This window comes from Hypanus sabinus, chromosome 4, assembly GCF_030144855.1.
Source record: "Hypanus sabinus isolate sHypSab1 chromosome 4, sHypSab1.hap1, whole genome shotgun sequence".
Taxonomy (NCBI): domain Eukaryota; kingdom Metazoa; phylum Chordata; class Chondrichthyes; order Myliobatiformes; family Dasyatidae; genus Hypanus; species Hypanus sabinus.
In genome coordinates, this window is record NC_082709.1 from 33,877,398 (window position 1) to 33,899,727 (window position 22,330).

The window sequence follows — 22,330 nt, forward strand, 5'->3', positions numbered from 1 at the left end:
TGCCACATTTCAGCCCTTGCTCTCAGTTTAGGTGGATGGGCTCCAAAACTCATCCACTCTGACTTTTCTCTCCTTCACATGCCCCAACACACATTATTTTGGTAGAAGCTTTAACTTGCTGAATAAATAACTAGAATTTTCTTTCTGTATTCTGAAGCAAACATTGTTTTTTTTTGGAATACAATGAAGATTGCTTTCAAATTTGACCTCAACTATTCATCTAACAATATGTCTAAAAATTACCATTTCCTTCTTATTTAGTTTGAAGCTTAGTCTATAATAAATAGAATAAGAACTTTACCTAACATAAACCAACTTTCTCACTTTTCAGTAATGCAGAACTCTCGATAACCTTGATCTGGTAAGATCCGTCTATACGAGTGAAGTCTGTAGAACAGAAAAGCTGCTTATAGCTGATAAGTACAGCAGGCTGTTTTGCCTGTCATACTGAAAGTTAATACAATACAGACTTGACCAAGAATGGAAGGCCTGTACACTATCTAGTCTTGGAGTTGTTCTCAGTCGCGATCTTCGTGGTAGTGATCAAAGTGTGGACCATCTGGTTAGCTTCACAGTAAACAAACTGACCTGACCCTTGCTGCCAGTTTGCATGAGCATCAAAACGAGTCTCTTTCTATGTTTCTTTGTCTGGTTGAATACAGCTCTTTGATGTAATTGTGCCCATGACGTTCTTGCTAACACTAAGATCATTTGGGTTAATTTCCCTTCCAGACATTTGGCTCTAGGTGTTGCTGCTGCCATGATACGTGCAGTGAAGCTGCTCTGCTTCATAAATTGAACCTTGTTTATTGTAACTGACTTCTCACAAGCCTGGTGATTAGTAACACCTTAAATTTCCTTGAAGAAAGGGACAGCTAGACATAATCTTTACCCAGGATGGTACTTTGGAAAATCCCTTTTTATATTAAAATTACTTTTCTTCACAGAACTACGTCAAACATTATACGTGGCTAATATATTGATTAAAGATGAATTCACTTTCCAGAAATCGGTGAATCATAGACTGACCACAAAACACAGTTCGCATAGATTGCTCATGAAATACTGCAAATTTAAAGGCAAGTAAATATTGTTAGTGGAGCTTAAAAGGACATTACATCTATTGAGCAGTTTATATTGGTAATGAAAACTTACTCCCAAGCAGCCAGTTGCACTTGCTCGATTTAAGTGTAGAGCGACAGTCAAATACTCCGATTAATGGAATTCTCAGTTTCTGAAACAAAGCAGGAGACAAAAACAGAACGCTTTCTGCTTAACTGACCACAAGCCTTTCTGTGCTGTTTTCCAGGAAGCCTTCTGCACCATTTCCAAAAATAGAAATTTGATCAGGACTGAATTCTTGAATCAATTTGATGGCCTGATTATTAATAAAAACATATGGATGACAAAAGACAGGCCTTCACCTATCCTAGTACATATAATACAAAAACATTACAATCATTAAAAAGGCAATCTGCTTCTGTTACATTAATAATTGTGATCAAATACCTCCTTAATTTTCAATTTTCTTTTGGAATTATTTTATTGTGCAAACAGTTCATAAAAATCTAGCAAAGGGCCATTGATTCAAGATTGTTCTAGCTCATTTCCAGGAGAATGCAATATATATTACACCAGATCCAAAGCAGCACCAAAATACATAATTAGATAAAGAACACTATAAATATAACTATGCAAGATAGCTTATATACTGTACATAGATAACATATAACTAGATGTCCCCCTCCTTCAAAGAATGGGATTTCCCTTCCTCCACCGTTGATGCTGCCCTCATCTGCTTCTCCTCCATTTCCCGAACATCCATGCTCACCACATCTTCCCGCGCTGCCTTAACAGGGATAGATTTCCTCTTGTCCTTACCTACTACACCATGAGTTTCTACATCCAACACATCATCCACCTCAACTTCCATCATCTCCCAAGGGGCCCTGCCACCAAACATATCTTTACCTACCCTGCCCCCACCACAATCTCTGCTTTCCACAGGGATTTCTCCCTCAGTGATACTATCGTCCATCCATCCCTCCCTCCCAGCAATTATCCCTGCAAGTGGCCAGAAAGCTACACCTACCCATTCATATCCTCCTTCACCCCTATACATGGCCCCAAACAATTCTTCCAGGTGAGACAACACTTCAGCTGTGAATCTATTGAGTCCAGTGCTCCCGATGCAGCCTCCTTTACATTGGTGAGACCCATCGTAAACTGGGGAACCACTTCGTAGAGCAGTGCCACTCCATCCGCCAAAAGAGGAACTTGACAGTGCCAAATAAGGCCATCCTCAGGATGGAGGAGTAAAACCTTATATTCAGTCTGATTCACCTCCAACCTGATGGCATGAACCCCTTCTACCCCTCCTTCTATTCCCCACTCTGGCCTCCTACCTCTTCTCACTTGCATATCACGCCCCCCACCCCCCAGGTCCTCTCCTCCTTCCCTTTCACTTATGGTTCACTCTCTTCTCAGTCCTGTGTTATGAATGTACCACCGCTCTGAGGGGCCGAAGGGTGCGGGGTAGCCCCCTCCTTTGTGAGAATCGCAAGATCACTATTGAGTCAGTTCAGGGGGCCCAGGAAATGAGAGAGAGACGTGCGGAATGTCTCGTTTCCACGGCGATGTAAAGCTACGGGACATGGCCATTGTCTCCGGAAGGCGAATTTGTGGATTGGAGACTATGCTACGTGAACGCCCTCAGGCAAAGTGGGCTGATTGAGGGAGAGATTGCATCACCCCCAACCTGATTGACATCTACGACCCTGCGAGTGAGGATAAAAGAGGGTCTGCGGGAACAGCCCCTCAGACGCACCAGAAGAAACGTTAAGGGACCACGTAACAGCAGGAAGTCATCTGAAGGAAGCCACGTGCATTCAGTTCCGTTGCTGGAACTGGTGGCTGGAACCACGGAAAACGACTTTTAGCTAACAACGGGGAAACCCACGCCCCTGACTCAACGGATTGACATCATAAAAGACCTGGGCAAGTTTAAACCGCCTCTCTCTTAAACCCAAAACGCTGCAGCTTGAACGAACCAACAGTGACTGTTATCTTTCCATCGGACAATACATTACCCCCTAGACAATGATAGAGCTATTTCTTATTGATTATTATTATACCCGTGCTTTAGATTTAGTATTGACAACGTATATTATCTGTATGTTTGCATTAATCTTATTTTTGTGCCCCTTTATCAATAAAAACTTTTAAAAATAGTACCATCAGACTTCAACAGACCTCTCTATCTTTGCTGGTAAGTGACCCAGTTACGGGGTTTCGTAACACCTGAAAAATGGTCTCAGCCCAAAACATTAACTGTTTATTTGTATCAATAGATGCTGCCTGATCTGCTGAGCTCCTTGAGCATTTTTTTGCTTGTGTTACTTTGGATTTCCAGCATTTACAGAATGCATTGGGAAGCTTTCACTAACTGTTGTGGAGCCTTCCAGTTCACTGCAGTGCAGTTTCCACTCCATGCAGCCATGCAGCTGGTTAGAATGCTCCCTACTGTAAATAAAAGTTCTCTAATTCTTCCAGAATATGATTCTTTACTGTTAACCATGGTATGTTTAAACAGAAGTAACATAACATGGTGTCAGAAATGGTTCTGGAAGAATAATACGGGAGAATCGAGAATCGATAATCAAAGATAATCGAGAAAAAAGAGAAGAAGAACAAAAAAGTTCGAACTGTAAATGGTAAAGTGGAAAGTTTACAACCCCACCAAAACTTCAGAGGACTGGCAATGTAGCTGAGAATTGGAGGATATTCAAGCAACAGTTTGAACTGTACTTATCGGCGATCAATTATAAAGAAAAATTGGAAAAAACCAAATCTGCGCTTTTGCTCCATGTAATCAGGAATGACCCAGTAGAGGTATACAATAATTTTGTCTTTGAAGATGGAAATAATTTCAATTTAAAGTCAATAATGGACAGATTTGAAATATTTTGTATACCTAAGTGTAATTTAACGTGTGAGCGATATAAATTCTTCACATGAGTGCAGAGAGCTGCTGAAACAATTGATCAATATGTTAGTGAGTTAAGAAAGCGTAGTAGAACATGCAAGTTTGGATTGCTCAGGGTCTCCCTCATTAAAGATAGACTTGTTTGTGGCATTTGAGATAATGCTCTGAGAGAACGGCTGTTGAGAGAGCAAGTTTTAAATTTTGAAAAAGCTTTGGCGCTTTGCAAAGTTTCTGAGACCGTGACATTGCAGGCTGAAGAGCTTTTTGTTGAAAACTGCAATGTAAATGCTTTAAAAAAGTGTGAATACATCAAGAAATATAATAATACATTGACAAAACCAACAGACAGCAAGATGGCATTTGAAAGAAAAAAGTCATGTGATCGCTGTGCGTGGGAACATCGTCCAAATCAGTGTCCCACTTACGGCAAAATTTACAATGGCTGCGGTAAAATTAATCATTTTTCACGCTGTTGTAAAAGTAGAAAGTAGGAAAATAAAATGAAACAAGTAAATGCTGTGCTTGAAGATGAACGTGAGGAATTTTATATAAATGTGCTTGGTGAAAATAAACAAAGTAAGAATGACTGGACTATTCCATTGCAAGTGAATCAAAACAATATTCTGTTTAAATTTGATACTGGAGCACAAGTAAATGTTCTTGCAGAATCAGAGTTTAATGCATTAAAGCCAAGACTGAAGTTACATCAGACGAATGTAAAAGTGACTGGGTATTCAGGTGCAGACATTCCAGTTAAAGGACCATGCGTGGCAAAGGTATCACACAAAAATATTGTGCACACGCTTTCATTTGTGGTCATGCCAAAAAATGTACAGTCAGTTTTGGGTTTATTTGCCTGTGAAAGATTTAATTTGGTGAAAAGAATTTTAGACCTGGATAACAACAGAGAGTCAGAATACAGTGACTTGGTGAAAGAGTATGAAGACTGGTTTAAAGAGCTTGGTTGTCTTCCAGGAGAGCACACAATTAAAATTGACAACACAGAGCAATCTGTAATACGTCCATGCAGAAAAGTACCTTTTGCATTACGTCATCAACTGAAAACAGTGCTAGACAGAATGGGACAACTAGGAGTCATAAAAAACTTGATGAACCCACTGAATGGGTCAATTCGCTTGTCATCGTTGTTAAGAAAAATGGGAAACTGAGGATTTGCTTAGGCCCAAGAGACTTGAATCAGGCCATTAAAAGAGAGCATTTCAAATTACCCACTCATGAAGAAATTATGTCACAGTTTGCTAATGCAAAGTATTTTAGTAAATTAGATGCATCCTCTGGATTCTGGCAAGTCAAATTAGATGAATCGAGTTCAAAATTGTGTACCTTTAACACTCCTTTTGCCAGATGCTGTTTTCTTAGGCTTCCTTCTGGAATTCCATCAGCTCCTGAAGTGTACCATAAAACCATTCACATGTTATATGACCACATTGAGGGCGTAGATACATCCATGGATGATATTATTATTTGGGGATCAACTAAACAAGAGCATGACCTTAGACTCAGACAACTCTTAGAGGCAACACGCAAGGCAAACCTGAAGTTGAATAAAGACAAATGTCAGCTAGGAGTGACTGAACTTACCTTTGTGGGTGATATCATCAGCAAAGAGGGTGTGTGTCCTGATCCATTGAAGGTTTCTGCTATTGAGAACATGCCAAGACCGCAATGTAAAAAGGATGTTCAAAGGTTTATGGGAATGGTCAACTACATGGGAAAATTCATTCCCAATCTTTCGGAACAGCTTGCTCCATTGAGGCAGCTAACAGAAAAGAAAAACGAATGGAGCTGGAACCATGAACAGGAGAAGGCATGGCAAAATCTCAAGATAGCACTCACTAAAGAACCTGTGTTGAAATTCTATGATGCTGAGAGACCCATCAAAATCTCATGTGATGCATCTCAAGCAGGCTTAATCCAGAAACATGATCAGGAATGGCTACCACTGGCATATGCATCTCGTTCACTATCTGATCCAGAAACAAGGTATGCCCAAATTGAAAAAGAATTACTCAGCATTATGTTTGCTTGAGAGCGATTTCATCAGTTTGCGTCAGGGCAATCTGTTGATGTTAAAACCGATTATAAGCTATTGATTGCGTTGTTTAACAAACCTTTAACTGACTGTCCTTTGCGATTTCAGTGAATGATGAACCAAATTGCAAAAATATGCATTAAATGTGTCATACACACCTGGAAAATTCATGTACACGACTGACACTTTCCAGAGCTGTGGATCCAGTCATAGGAACGTTATTGATGTTCAGGTATTCATTGATATGGTCATCGAAACTATACCTGTTGCTCCCAAAAAGTTGGAACTGCTGCATCTTGAGACAGAGAAGGACAAAAGTCTCAGTCAGATAATACAAGTGGTGATGGATGGATGGCCAGATAATAAGCATGACTGGACCTCATTAGTACAAGATTACTGGAACCACAGATCAGAACTATCTGTTGTGGGTGGGATATTGTACAAAGGTAGTAGAATTGTTATACCTAAAAGTCTCCGTAAAGAAATGCTTGATAAAATTCATGAAGGCCACCTAGGCATTGAAAAATGTAAGAGAAGGGTGGAGGAAGTGATGATTTGTCCCAGTATGAAGCAAGAGATTGCAGAATTAGTGTCTTCTTGTCAAGTATGCCTTAAGTACCAACCAAGCAACCCTTAGGAGTCACTGCATCTACATCCAAATCCTCAGAGACCTTAACAGATGGTAGGCATTGATCTTTTTATAGCTAACAACAAAGACTATCTATTAATAACAGATTACTACTCATTGTATCCTGAAGTGTGTTGTCTGGGCAGAATGACTGTGGAAAATGTAATTACACGCATGAAATCAGTTTTTTCCAGACATGGTGTACCCGATGAAGTTTTCACAGACAATGGTCCACAATTCAATGGTGAATGCATGAAACATTTTGCTCATGAATGGGGCTTTGATCATACAACATCTAGTCCATTTCTCCCTCAGTCCAATGGATTAGTTGAGAAAGCAGTAGGAATTATCAAGAAACTGATGCACAAAGAAAAAGAGAGTGGAGGTGATTTTTATAAAGCCTTGTTAGTCTACCGAAGTACTCCTCTTGAATGTGGATTTTTGCCTGCTCAGCTCTTGATGGGAAACTGTTTGAGATCCAATCTGTCAATGGATGAGAGCCTTCAGAGAACAGAGGGAGGTGAACAAGTGAAAAGATGGAAAGATGAACACAAAACAGAAAACATCCTTTGATAGACGTTTTCGTCCATTACCTGAACTGCACCAAGCAGATGAAGTAAGAATACAAGACAAAATGAACACATAGACACAGAAAGCTACAGTACTTGAAGAAGTACAATCCAGATCATACATGGTCCAAACAGAAGAGGGAGAAATGTTAAGAAGAAATCACAAAGACCTCAAGAAAGAGCCTACTTCAGGGATTCAGTTAACGGATGAAGACGAGACAAAACATGTAAATAATAACAAGGAAACACAAGATCTGTGTGTACCACTTAGGAGGTCTACTTGTGTTCGTAAACTCACAGAGAGACTGATAGAGACTTGTTGAATTTTGTATTTGCTTTGATTAATGTTGTTAATTGTTTTTCTTTTTAAGGAAAAGAAGATGTGGTGATCTCAGGTGCAATGATGTGCCAGTACATGATCTGACAGAGCACTGAGCATGTGTGGGATTGCCAGAATGTTCCAGCACATGGCTGGGTTAAGATGTGTTTGTTTATTACTGTAAATAAAAGTTCTAATTCTTCCAGAGTATGATTCTTTACTGTTAACCCACGGTACGTTTAAACAGAAACATAGAAACAAAGAAAATAGGTGCAGGAGCAGGCCATTCGGCCCTTCGAGCCTGCACCATCATTCAATATGATTATGGCTGATCATCCAACTCAAAACCCTGTACCTGCTTTCTCTCCATACCCCCGATCCCTTTAGCCACAAGGGCCATATCTAACTAAGAAGTAACATAACAGATGGTACCGTCAGTCTGGGCAGGTTAGCTCTCAGCCTAGCTTGTGCCCCAACTCTCTTGTGACAATTCTGCTTTCTCTCACACTGCCTGCATCTGACACTCCCTTGGCTGAGCCCCTTAGGTGCTGAGTCTGGTGTCCGTAGAATTCTGAGCCTGTTGAGCACTGCAATTAACCCTGCTACAGCTAGGATTAAATGTAACTTCATCTAAGAGTTCAGGGGCGATGTATTGCAGAGCTTTGGATGACTGACTAGAAACTTTGAAATACTCTCTAAGAATTATTGGGAGCTGGAGTAGCCACTGTATCTCTGCATGCCACCACCTTTGAAATCCAGTTTACCACATTATCAGCTAGGTCATTGATACGGATGACAAACAAGCACTGATCCCTACAGCAGACCACTAGTCACATGCCTCCAGTCTGAGAGGCAACTGTCTACAACTTTTTGACTTCTCCCACAAAACCAATGTCTAATCCAATCTACTATCTCATCCTAAATGCCAAGCAACTGAACTTTCTTGACCAAAATCCCATGCAGGACCTTATCGAAGGCCAATTTTCCTGGCAACTTCCTCAAAAATCTTCACTAGATTGGTCAGACATGACCTACCATGAACAAAGCCATGTTGACTATCCATAATCAGTCCCTGTCTATCTAAATATTTTTAATTTCCATCCCTGAGTATACCTTCGATAACTTACACACTACTGATAGCAGGCTCACTGGCCTATGATTTCCTGGCTTATTTCTAGAGCCTTCGTTAACAACAGAACAACATCAGCTCTCCACCAATCCTCCAATACTTCACCTGTTGCTAACAATGTTTTGAGTATCTCTGCTCGGGCATCCGCAATTTCTGCACTTGCCTCCCACAGGATCCAAGGGAACCCCTCTTTAGGCCCTGGGGATTTATCCACCCTAATTTGTCTCAAGATAGCACTATTTAATACACTTTATATTTATAAAATACTCATTATTTTAAAGAGAAAGTGAGAGAAAGATTGCATAGCTTGGAGATGTTGAGCAAACTGGCTTTCCAGTGCATTATTTGTAAAAGGTTTGTATGCAAGTAGAGTATGGAATTAGGCATTTAACAGATTGCTGTTAATTGATGGGAGAATATCAGTCCAGAAGAACAGAGGTCATACCTCATTTTTATAGGACATTGGTCAGACCACATTCGGAATATTGTGAACACAATTGGTCTCCTTATTTAAGGATATAAATTCCTTGAAAGCCGTTTGAATGTATCTAGAGTATCTGGAATGGATAGTTTCCTTTGGACAGCATAGGCCTGCATGCACGGGAGTTTAGAAGAGCAAGAGGTGACTTGACTTAAGCACAAAAAATTCTAAGTTTTATGATAAGAAGAGTATGTTTCTTCTTGGGATAATCAAGACCTAGGGATGAGGGATTATCCATCTAAAATGGATAGTAACTGTTTTCCTTCACAAGATCTTGAGATTGAACATCTCACTTCTTCAATGAACAGTGGGAAGCAAACTATTTTAATATGTTTACGACAGAATAGATTCATGATAAGAAAGGTGGGGGGGAAACACGTGTGAAAAATTACTGTGGGCATTCAGCATCAGCTTTGAGCAAAGTCTGAATGGCTGACTTCTGTTTCTATTTGCTATTCATGTTTGAATCAAAGGAACAAACTTACAGGCTGAAACGTCGTTATTACCTCCTCCCATAGATGCTGTCTGGCCTGCTGAGTTCTGCCAGCATTTTGTGTTTTTTTATCTGTTTTATCTCCTCTGGTTCAGTCCCTTCCCATCTACATCTGTGACACTTCATACACACATTTGATCTTTTCAATGACTTCTAGTTCACTGGCCCCGGTCATCTCATTTTCATTAAGCGAGTCTAGTCCTTATACACCCCCATCACCCATCAGGGTGGCCTCAAAGTTCTCTGCTTCTTTCTGGACACCAGACCCAACCAGGTCCTCTCCACCATGAATCTTCATCTACCAGAACTGGTTGTTACTCTTACTATTTTCTCCTTTGGCATCTCCAACTTCCTTCAAACAAGATTTGCAGCCATGGGCACTCATATGGTCCTTTTTGTCAGCTATGTGGAACAGTTCATGTCCCAAGTCTACACTGGTATCACTCCCCAACTCATCCTATGCTACATTGGTGACTGCACTGGTGCTGCTTCTTGCTTGGTCCATTTGCAACACCTTCCTCCTCTTCCTCGATCTCCCTGTCTGTATCCCTGGAGACAGCCTATCTGCTGATATCTTTTATAAGCCCACATATTCTCACAGCTACCTGGAATATATGTCTTTTCACCCTGTCGCTTGTAAAAATACCATCTCATTCCCTCATGTTCCTCCATCTCCGCCTCACCTGTTCTGAGGATGAGACTTTTCATTTTTTTCTTCTTTTTTCGAAGAAAGAGGCTTTCCTTCCTCCACCGTCCATGCTGCCCTCACCTCATCCCCCCACTGCCACATCAGGGTAGGGTTCCTCTTGTCCTCGCCTACTACCCCACTAGCCTGTGTGTCCAGCACATAATTCTCAGTAACTTCTGCCATCTCCAATGGGATCCCACCACCAAGCACATCTCCCCGTCCCCCACACCCCTCTTTCTGCTTTCAACAGGGATCCCTATGCGGCTCCCTTGTCCACTTGACCGTCTCCACTGATCTCCCTCCTGGCATTTCTCCTTGTAAGTAGAGCAAGTGCCACTCCTGCCCCTACACCTCCATTCGCAATGACATTCAAGGCCCTAAACAGTCTTTCTAGGTGAGGCAACACTTCACCTGTGAGGCTGTTGGGTGTATCTGGTGCTCCTAGTGTGGCCTCCTGTACATTGGTGAAACTCAACATAGATTGAGAGACCACTTTGCTGGCACCTATGTTCTGTCCACCAGAAAAACCAGGATCTCCAAGTAGCCACCCATTTTGATTCCACTTCCCATTCCGACATGTCAATCCATGACCTCCTCTACTACTGCAATGAAACCACACTCAGGATGGAGGAGCAACACCATGTGTTTCATCTGGGTAGCCTCCAACCTGATGGCATGAACATTGATTTCTTAAACATCCAGTAATTCCCCTCCTCTCTCCTTCATCATTCCCAATTTCTGTTTCCTTCTCTCTCCTATCTCCTTACCTGCTCATCACCTCCCTCTGGTGTTCCTCCTCCTTTCCTTTCTTCCATAATCTCCTACCCTCTCCTATCAGACTCCCCCTTTCTAAAGCCCGTTATCTCTTTCACCAATCAACGTCACAGCTCTCAACTTCTCCCTCTCCCAGTTTCACCTATCACCTAGTGCTTCTTCCTCCTCTCCCTCTCCCTCTTCTTATTGCTCGGACTTCTCATCTTTTTTCTCAGTCCTGATGAGGGGTCTTGGCCTGAAACATTGACTGTTTATTCATTTCCAGGCTGACCTGTAGAATTCCTCCAGCATTTTGTGCGTTTTGCCTAAGAAAATGTACGTCTCACTAATATGTAACAGCAGACCAGCAATGTGATTGACTTCCAGCTGTTTATTGCATACTCTTCACATGATGTAATCAGCATTTAATGTACATTCCTAGTTGCAGTTGTACTTAAGCTAAAATTTGATTCATAGCCAAAATTGATGAAAAAATAATAAAGCCTTGGGAAACTTAAGTTGAAAATTGTGTACATATTTTCTCCTAAATTGCAAATTTCCTCTAATCAAATCTGGAAAATAATTGCCAGACCAGGTAGGATGTGATTTTCTAGTGTAGTTACATTGAATAGATTGGAGGTGTTGGCAGATCAGTATCACAGCAGTGTATTTTATCAAAATGAACTTCTGAGGGTGCTGTTGCCTATTGTCATTGGCTGCAATAGAAGACCACAAGGAGAAATGCTCAACTTTCCTGCTAAGAGTCATGCGGATGAGGGTAACTGTTATCCAACTTAATTATTTCCCTCATCTCTTTGGTCTGTTTACATGATCTTGCAGGTGGTGATCTATGACAAAGGTAGCAGTGTTTGTGTAATTTGGTTACAAGACATGAGAAGATTGGTGAAGATGGAGAGAAATACTGCACTGTTTTCAGTCACAAGTACCACTGTTTAATGTTACACCTGCAACTGCGCTTAGTAACAACAAAATCATTTGGGTGTATCACCTTGCATTCCATATTTTCTTCTAGAACTTCAATATATTCACAAAATCTTACACTTAAGTAAATCCTTAGTGGAAATTGCTTAAATAGTACTGTATGTTAAAGAAGAAATCTTCTTATTAATGTTTTATTGCAATCTTAGTCACTGTAGATCTCTTCACCCATCGTTGCACAACCTTTGGTAATAGATGAGCATTCTGGGTTAAAAGAAACAGCTTTATGGAACATCTTGTACCATTAGGGCAAATTGCAGGCCAATGAGAACCAGAGTTACTTATTTTCCTAGGCAAAATTGAAGAAGTCACTATTTCATTAATGCTTTGATGAAAAAATCTTTTATTCATTAGTAGAGCCCAGCAGATATGATCTCAGCTACCAACATCAATATGTATTCTGAATTAGGGTTTATAATTTTTTCTTGGTGTAATTACCAATGATGTTCTCTCTCCAAAGAACCAGCTTGTCATTCATCTGAACCTGAGTGTTACACTGCTGTACACATGGCCCTCATTTCTAAGCCAGTATGGATAGGTGAACTAATGTTTCAACTGTTTTGTGCCTACTTCCCTCTTAAATTATCCAGTTGGAAATAAGGGAAATTACCTGGAAGGACTTGCATTTATATTGCAGCATTCATATCATCAGACCATAAAGGTACTGCATAGCCAATAAAGTTCTTCTGAAATGTAGGCACCGAGTCGATGTACCAGCTTGCTTGTGTGAAGGCATCTTTGACAAGCAGCAGGAAAGCAACTGACAACAATACATTCTTGGTAGCATTAGTTTAGTTAATGTAGGGTGATACCTTTCTGACTTTGAGTAGCGTCAGGGAGGAATAGCAAGAAACTTGTTTAATATCGTATTTTAAATCATGGTAAAAGATAGATTTGCATTTTGATGCCAATTATGAGGGTTATCTGCTAGAAGCAAGATTACAGAAGCAATGCAAAGCAAAATTGTGCATGGTATAAAAATGAATACTGCTTTGTAGTATTGAAGAGAAGCTTATAGGACAATTTTTCTGTTCAGTCCATTGATTCATGCCTTTTGGGGACATTCACTCCTGACTACATGCTGGTTAGATTATTACTGCTAGGGGAAAATAGTACCAAAGTTTCAGTTACATCTTTCTGGCCTGATTAAGTTGCATACTTTGGCACATACTCAAACAGCTAAATAAGCAATTACTTCCTCGAATATGTTGTATTTTACACTTCACTTCTGCAGTAAATTATACTGTTCAATACTTGTATATCAAAGTTGTTCCGGGGCTTACTGGGAAGTTTCTCTTGGGAACAAATATATAGTAGCAGTGATCATCTTCTGCTTTTTAGCATTGCACAGTCATGCTCTGATCCTAGATACAACTTCTGTTTATCCTTTCCTAGTGCACCAGGTAAATAGGAAAGGTTTTGGAAGAATGTTTAATTACTTAATCATAAGCAGGTTATTATACCTAATGCTTCCTGGTAATGTTGATACTACCACAACTATTAATACATTTGTTTTTGATGTAGGTAATATTGTATATATCACTTTTAATGATGTTTGGAAATGAAAACAGTACAGCTCACCAACGTGAAGTGTACACCTTAATTTCCTCATCTTAATGGTTTTATGTATACTAATCAGAGCCATATGATCAATTAGTAACCGCGAGGATAGAACGCTACTGTACCTTTCTAACTTTGTGAATGCAGTTGAGCACTGTTATATTATGAGCAGCTCCACATGACAGAAAGTAAGAAAGCAAATTAGCACATTAATCAACAGAATATACTTGGAATCAGTGCCAAAAAATCATTTAAATGAAGCTATTCCTACTAATTTGTAGAACTAAATAGGTGGGGAATTTAAGTAATAGAAAACTAACAAACTTTTGCAACTTTAAATAGACATAGGAGACTGCAGATGCTGTAATGTGGAGCAGAAAAGAGATTGTGGGAGGACCTTATTGAGAAAGGCAGCATCTATAGAGAGATTGACAGTGAGCTCACCTTCTATTTAAATTAACTGATTTGAGTATTTCAGAATTATCATTCACATTGAAATCCAGACTCAAAGCAGTGACCACCTCTCTGCCTGACCGAGTTCCTACGATTGTTTTTGTACTTTTGCTGTTTTGTTCCTGCCCATGGAAGTAATTTACCAAATTGTCATTTTTTTTTGTTCCTGAATCAGTAAGAATTAATCTGAGTATAAATCACCTTAAGTATAATTAGAGTAAGAAAAATAAATCTAATTGAATTTCCCATGAGCTGCAAATTAGTTGATATCATAGCAACTTTCCAACAATTGTGTCTGAAGGACTTTGGGGAAAACAAATGATACAGGTTTGCTTTAGATCTGATATTGTGTTTGAGAAGTTACCAAACAACAATTGTACATAGTTAAGTGTTTTTTCCCCAATTTATTACAACCAAGAGTAAACAGTATGCTTGTGATAAACTTACTTCCATCGTCACCATTTTTGACTAATAAATTATTTAATGCAATTTACATTAAGTTTTAAAATGTGTTCAGGATTTAAGAAAACATTATGAAAGCAGGTTTGGGGGGAAAAAAAACTTAGTTTAGTTTCTGTCATCTTAGGCAGCCTCTCAGAATCAAGAATAACGTGCTTCTGCTCCAGTTTTGTGTGTCCTGAAGTAGCTAATAAAACCAAGGTGCCTGACAGGGTAGGCAAGTCAGTGTTTTGTGAGGTTATACTGTTTATGCAGGGTTTATGCATCGTATACACGGTTTATGTATGGAGTGGGGAATGCACACACAGTTGTAATTCTTGGCCACGATCTCTTCCAAATCGATTCAGGTTAAATTAGGGATAAATGAGTAGCTTCAATTATAACAGTGCCTAAGAAAAACGTGGCAACTTGCCTCAATGATTATCATCCAGTAGCACTCACGTCCATTTTGAAGAGTTTTGAGAGGATGGCAATGAAACATATCAATTGCCTGAAAAATAACTTGGATCGGCTCCAATTTGCCTACCATCACAACAGGTCCACAGCAGATGCCATTTCATTGGCTCTTCATTCAACCCTGGTACATCAGGTTGCTGTTTAATGACTACACCTTAGCATTCAATACAACGTCCCCTCAAAACTAACCAATAGGCTTTGAGATGTAGGCCTCAATACCTCATTGTGCAACTGGACCTTCAATTTCCTCACTTACAAACCCTAGTCAATTTGGATTGGTAACAACATCTCCTTCAAGGTCACCAACAGCACAGGAGCACTACAAGGCTGTGTACTTAGCCTCCTGGTCCACTCACTTAACACTTCTCTTTGAGGTTAAGCACATCTCCAATATCATATTTGAGTTTACTGTCAACATCACTGTTATTGGCTGAATCAAAGGTGGTAATGAATCGGCACAGAAGAGGGAGATTGAAAATCTGGCTGTGTGGTGCCACAATTACAACTTCTTTCTCAATGTCAGCAAGACCAAAGAGCTGATCATTACTTCAGGAGGGGGAAGCCGGAGGTCCATGAACCAGCCCTCATCAGGGGATTCAGAGGTAGAGAGGATCAGCAAATTTAAATCCCTCAGTGTTATCATTTCAAAGGATCTGTCCTCGGTCCAACACGTAAGTGCCATAATGAAGAAAACATAGCAGTGCCTCTATTTTCTTGTAAATTTGCGAAGATACGACTTGTCATCTAAAACTCCGACACACTTTTTAGAGTGTATATTGATCACTGGCATCACAGCCTGGTATGGAAAACACCAATGCCATTGGATGCAAAAGCTATCAAAAAAAATAGTAGAACACAGCCAAGTTCATCACTGGTAAAGCCCTTCCCAAATCACAAGGAGCGCTGTTGCAGAATAAGAGCATCCATCACCAAGGACCCCACCATCCAGGCCATGCTCTCTTCTCATTGCTGCTATCAGGAAGGAGGTACAGGAGCCTCAGGGCCCACACCACCAGGTTCAGGAATAGTTATGACCCCTCAACCATCAGGTATTTGAACTGAATATGTTATCTTCACTTACCCCATCACAGAAGTGCTCCCCTAATCTAAGGATCACTTTCAAGGACTCTTCATCTCTTGTTCTCATTATTTATTTATTCTTTCTTTCATTCAATTTCTTTCTTCCCTTTTCTTTTAGTATTTGCAGTTTGTTATCTTTTGCACATTGGTTGTTTGTCCATCCTGTTAGGTGTGGTCTTTCATTGATTCTGTTCTGTTTCCTGTACTTACTGTCAATACCCACAAGAAAATGAATCTCAGGGTTGTATACGGTGGCATATATGTACTTTGGTAATAAATTTGAACTTTGAAAAAACTTCCATTTGAATAACGTGATTTGAGTATTTCAGGGTTATGTCTCATTTAACTCAGAAAGACAGCTTTGTCCTTATACAGAAAGCTGGGGAAACTAAAGGTCTCAAACATTATAGGCACAACTGCCATAAAACTTTGCTAATCTAGCACATGCAAGACTTTGCTGGTGTTGGACCAGCTGACTGTTCTGGGCTGGTGGATGTTATTCTTATTAATACTGCAACTCAGTAAATTTCCTTTCAAAAATACACAACAGTATAATAAATTTTCCTATGAACCAGGCGAGTTTAAAAATGTTAACCACAGAAAACTGAGTTCCAATGAGTTAAGAGGTCCCAGAGAGCCAGATGCTGAACTACATGACGTCTAAACAGCTAAAAAGCAAATTATTGAAGTTTTACTGAGATGGAAATATTAAATAGCAAGTTAGAATTAATAAAAAGACATCCTCCGTTGTGAATGTGAAGTAACCTGGCGTTTTATTATTCATTATGGAAGATACACAAACTTGAAAAATGTAAAACATATAAAAGAGCTTAAGGGCTGCCATCTTATGAGATAAATATTCATACAGTGATAGCGTACAACAGGGTACAATGATAGTGTGAAATTCAACAAGCTCTCCACTGAAGTTAGTTTTATAAAAAAAAATTATACTATGCTTTATACAAACATCACATTTGTTCCAAGTATTTTGCAGTGGATTGCTAGAACTGTTTTTGGAGATTTCAGCATTCCTACAGAATTTGTAGATATTACAGTGTATTTCAGAGTAATATTGTTTAAAATTAAAGGAATATAACTATTGTGTTAAATCCAAATATATGCAACTAATAAACCATTTATTCCATTTACCATCAATGAAGAATGATAGGTATAAATCTTTTCTTGCATTGCCTGAAGTAATTTACACAGAAGGAAGCCAGATCATCTCCAAATAGTGATTATATAAATTTTCCTCTGCATTTCAACAGCTTTAAGATGTTTTTAAAACAGCTGTTTCTTTTGCACAAATAATTTTAAACTCAACCAACATTGTAGTGTAATTATAACAAATATAGCTGCTATTTAACTGAAACCAGTTTTGCCACTATGCAGCAAATCAATCAAGCATATCAATATCAACGTAAAAAACACCGGTATACAATGTATGTCTATGAAAAATGATAGTTTCATAACTGATTTTTAGGCTAAAGTGAAATATTTCTACAGTCATTAGTCTGTAAACCTGTACTGCAGAACATGAAGTTAATTTGAATTTTTCATTCACCAAATTCCAACTTAGGCAGAAGATGTAACACTTTGCTTGTAGACAGCATGGTATGCATTTCGCAGGAGGACATAGGGAAAACATGATTCCAGCAGATCCATTGTAAGAAAAGGAGACTCTTGAACAATCTGCAGAAAAGTCCAGTGACATGTCACCCAATAATTACATATAGTGGCATTTCAATCACCGAAGTAGGCCACACTGCTGCAATGCATATTTCACGGTTTAAAAAAAACCCCCACAAAAACCTCAACAAAATTACTGCTCGCAACTCAGCCAGAGCATCATAAATAATACATTAAACATTCTGTAAGAGCAAAGTTAAAACAAACACCGTGGGTCTTTTATTTTAATGAAAGACAAGCTAGGTGATTGCAGGTGTGCCCATAATATGAAACATGGCTGCTAAGTGCAAGCAATTACTGTGGTTATCAGAGATTTCCCAAATCTAAACAAATTTCATAAAGCTATTCTAATTGTTTGGTACTGTGGCTGCAGAACCAAAAAAATGATTGAAGGTTAAGAAAAATAATCACAATTGAGTTATTGCAGTAGTTAGATAGGAATATGATTACAGTAGAAAGATAGACGAGCTTGCTATTTGGCAATAAATGACAGACCACAGCAGATGATCAGAACTGACCTCTAAAAGGATGGAGACAAAGCTGCACAAGTAAGTTTGGATAAAAGTTATTTACAGCACAGTTAGTATTAATTACTTGTTTAGCAGAGATGAAAGAGCATATCCTTCTTTCTTTTTAATGACGACAATTTTTTATGATATGGCCGCATATAATCTAGCTGTAACTTAATACTTACCATGTCAAGCAGAAGGTAAACAGATTCTCTGTTTCTGGTAGTGGTCTTGTCAGTCTCTTGCCCAATTTTTAACAAACTTGAAGATGCAAGCTATAGAAGTAATGTTGAATATATTAGTAGTGTCAATCAGCTATAGCACACTTTGTTGAGACATAGAATTCCCATGAAGTAAACTCAAGAAAGTTCAGACAGCAAATCAAAGGTGGTAAGAAGTGAAAAGGTTAAAGTTAGCTGGAATCATCTGATAATACAGTGGATTCCGGTTAACTGGAACACATTAGGACCAGTACATTTTGGCCAATTAACCAAAGTCTCATGAAAATAGTTAAAAAGGGATAAAAAAAAGGACAAGCTGAGTAACATATTATGTATTTAAATGAAATACAGAACAAATTAGAACACTACCAATAGTACTGCAGTACCATAAATCTGTATATTAGTTCCTAATAATTATTAACAGAGGAGTTCATCCAGTATGAATGCCGAGTTCTTTTGATTGACTGTAAATTAACAGATTCATCACAAACATCTTGTGCAGGTAACGGACCACCTTTATACAATACTATCGACAATTGCAAACTTCAGATCTTCAGTTTTGCTGTAACATTCAAGACACCTCCATATTCTTCATTGTTCCTAACTTGAAGTAGTGAAATCAATTCATTTTCACTTCTGGCTCTTTCTAGCATCGCCAAGCTTGAACGCGGTAGGCAAAACAGTTCTGTATTGTCATACTGCTTATTTCTTGCCAACTATCAGTTACAATAATCACTGCTTTTTGAACACACGCAACTGATGCTATTTAAAAACCGTTCGCTCTAAGCATGGTTTAGCGTCTAACAGCCACGTAAATGCACACAATGGACCTGTTTGCCAAAGGTCTTCAGCACCAGTTAAGCAGCATTGTGTCCCAAATAAAATAAGGGAATCCCAGCAATTTTCTCAATTAGTTGTTTAAGAGTTGTCCCAAATAAACAGATGCCCTAATTAACCGATGGCTCAAATAACCAGAATTCACTGTATTGCAGTAGATTCCCATGCACCAAGTACAAAAGTTACATGCACTGTTCCACGACAGGAGGAGAGCTCCTAAAATGCAACAAAGACTTGAGAACTGCAAACAGCAAAATATAAACTTGTCAGAGATGCTAAAACAACACGATTTTCAACATAAACACTCTGAATTGGTTTCCAGTGAAGTAACAAATGGATATAATTCAGATTAAAAGGCAGCAAAGGAAATAAAACAGACGATTTAAGATAAAACATCCAGGAGAAAGTAGTTTCCAGCTACAATGAATTAAAATAAACTAGATGTGAAAAAGGCAGATGCGCTGGCAATTTTCCAGACCTCTCTAAATTAATGTACTGTATGTTTTGGATTGAAAATTGTGAAAGATCATTTGAAAACAAAAGAGAGAACAAAGGTGGTCATTAAAGACCTCATAGCTTAATGTCTATTTTGTGGAAATTGTTGGAATCAGTGACAATTATTGAAAATTTGAACAAGTGTAAGATGATCTAAAACTTTTTGGTATATTTCTGGGAACTATTTTGGGGTGTTGCAACTTTGGCTAAGGTAGGACTTACTCAAATCACGAAATAAATCAGGGATCACCAATTTGATTCATTCCAAATTATGCCAAGAGCACAAGGTACATCAAAATTAATGGGACCAGACAGCTGTATCATTAAGACTGCTCATAAAATTTCACAGCTATGTCCTGTTCATAAATAGAACCCATCAGTTCATCTAATTATCACTCACGTCAACCTCAATAATCAGCAAAGTCATGAAAACATTCATCAATAGTCTAAGCAAACAGCATTTATTCACCAATGTTTCACCAGGACTACTCTATTCCAGATCACATCAGTCTTAGTCCAAAGATGGATGAGGATCTCAGTTATAGAGGCAAGACTGAGTGTTTTAATAAGCTGCCCTGAAAAAAAAACTGCCAAGTTCCCAAGGAAATTACCCTTAGGAACTCCCCATGTTGTCATTATTGACCTGAAATACAACTGGATCAACCACATCAATAACGTGGATAAGAGAGCAAGCCACAGTTGGCTGTTCTGCAGTGAATGACATCCTAAAATCCGTAGAGACAACCGAAAGTCTTTCCTCAAGTCAGAACTGCAGTGAAATGTTCTCTGCAGAGATGGCTGAGTTTAGCACCATTAATTATCATGAAATTCAATTCTATTCAGGTCAGGAACATCCAGCTCCTGAAACTGAATAAAGATTCAAGCGCTGCTTGATGCAGCAGAGATCTTAAGATTACTGATCATTATTCCACATTGATTTGGAAGAACAAGGCTCAAGACAGGGAAGCATGATAAAGAATATGGAAGTTTGGAATGTGCAAGAAACAGGGACATTTACACGTTAAAAAAATGGACAACAAAACAATTTGGTAACAATTAATATACTTCAATATAAGGAATCTAGGAATAAGCAGATGAGATGTACAGATACGCATATAGACTGCGCTTTTACTGCAATGCAGTTTATATCCAATCCCTTTCCTCTTATCTGGTATCTGAATCAGTTGTGATCTAAAGGAAAAAACAGTGGCAGATACAATTATGTTAAAATAAGTTGCAATTGTAACTATGAGGAAGGATATGATATTAGAATATAAACAAACAAGCTCATAATGGTTGAACAGAGGAAAGAAGATGCAGTAATTGTAGTGCCAGCAAATAGACTCTGGATACAGCCCCGAGAACCAAGGCAATGTAAGAGGAGACCAAGTTCAGAACAAGCATTATGTAAGGCAGCAGGACTACCATCCAGATTACTTCCTAGACATGAAGTGTAAGATAATGTGTGCTTTTTAAAAAAGGAAGCTTACTCTGATTCTAGAAACAAGATAGCAGCAGCAACACTGGGGAGTACAGAAACTAGGAATGATTTTAAAAAGGAAGGTAGTAAGCTATTAGATGAGATTAAATTATTAAGTAACATTTGGGAAGCCACAAAGATGTTTTCTAATTTTTTATCTGGCTTTTTAAATTTATGGGAAATATATGGCTTTTTAGAAAACAACATGCATACAGTATATAAAATACAGGTATGGTTCTAAAATAAAAATTTTGCATGTGTTCATTTAATAGATAAACAATTCATTTTCCAGGCAAAACTCTCTTGAAATATTTCAATAGAATATGAACTACTAGAATACGTAGTTCAGCATCTTGGAAGCATATGAATTGCTAATCCAGCAAGAAATATACCACATACTCCAACTAGTTAAAGGAACCAAGACAGGAAATAATGGAGTGGAGGGGAGGGGAGGGTAGGAGTTGGCCACTATTTTCCCATCCTCTTTGGCTATGGGTGTGCTATCAGAAATCTAAAAGCTGGTTTTGTTCAAAAAGGAAAACTTGGATAAGTCAAGAAATTATATCACCTGGCCAAGATGTCTATGGTTAGTCAGTCATTGGAGAAAATTCTGAGGAACAGTTTCAGTCTTATTTGAAGAAGCAAACATTAACCAAGGGCAGATATCTGATTTGCTCAAGGAAGGTGATTTATAACTTTTATTTTGCATTAAGAGGGATGATTTATGAGGATAATACATTTAAATGCTTCTAAATAAATCTTATTAAGACATTTGACAAGGCTTCAGATGATTGAATTATTTTTTTTACAGTAACTTTTGAGAGTTCAGTACTACATCTCCATTTCATTGTATCTTTCAATGATTCAGACTTGGGGATTATGATTATCAGATTTTAATGGTTGGTGGTAAGTTGAATTCAATTGGATAAGTGTCAGGTATATTTGGAGAACAATCACAGCAAGGTACACAAAATAAACAGTACCACAGGGAATG

The 22,330-nt window shown here is 38.7% G+C and overlaps 1 protein-coding gene across 2 annotated transcripts in view; it reads right to left on the reverse strand.

Moving 5' to 3' along the window:
• Positions 1 to 16,864: 16,864 nt before the first annotated feature.
• Positions 16,865 to 22,330, reverse strand: part of nckap1 (NCK-associated protein 1) — a 161,459-nt gene continuing 155,993 nt past the window's right edge. For both annotated transcript variants that reach the window (XM_059966809.1, XM_059966808.1), the window contains exons 30-31: positions 18,489 to 18,578; positions 16,865 to 17,797 (exon numbers count right to left, since the gene is read on the reverse strand). In XM_059966809.1, the coding sequence (XP_059822792.1) occupies positions 17,681 to 17,797; positions 18,489 to 18,578 (207 nt within the window). In that variant the 3' untranslated portion in view covers positions 16,865 to 17,680. The remainder of the gene's footprint in view (positions 17,798 to 18,488; positions 18,579 to 22,330) is intronic.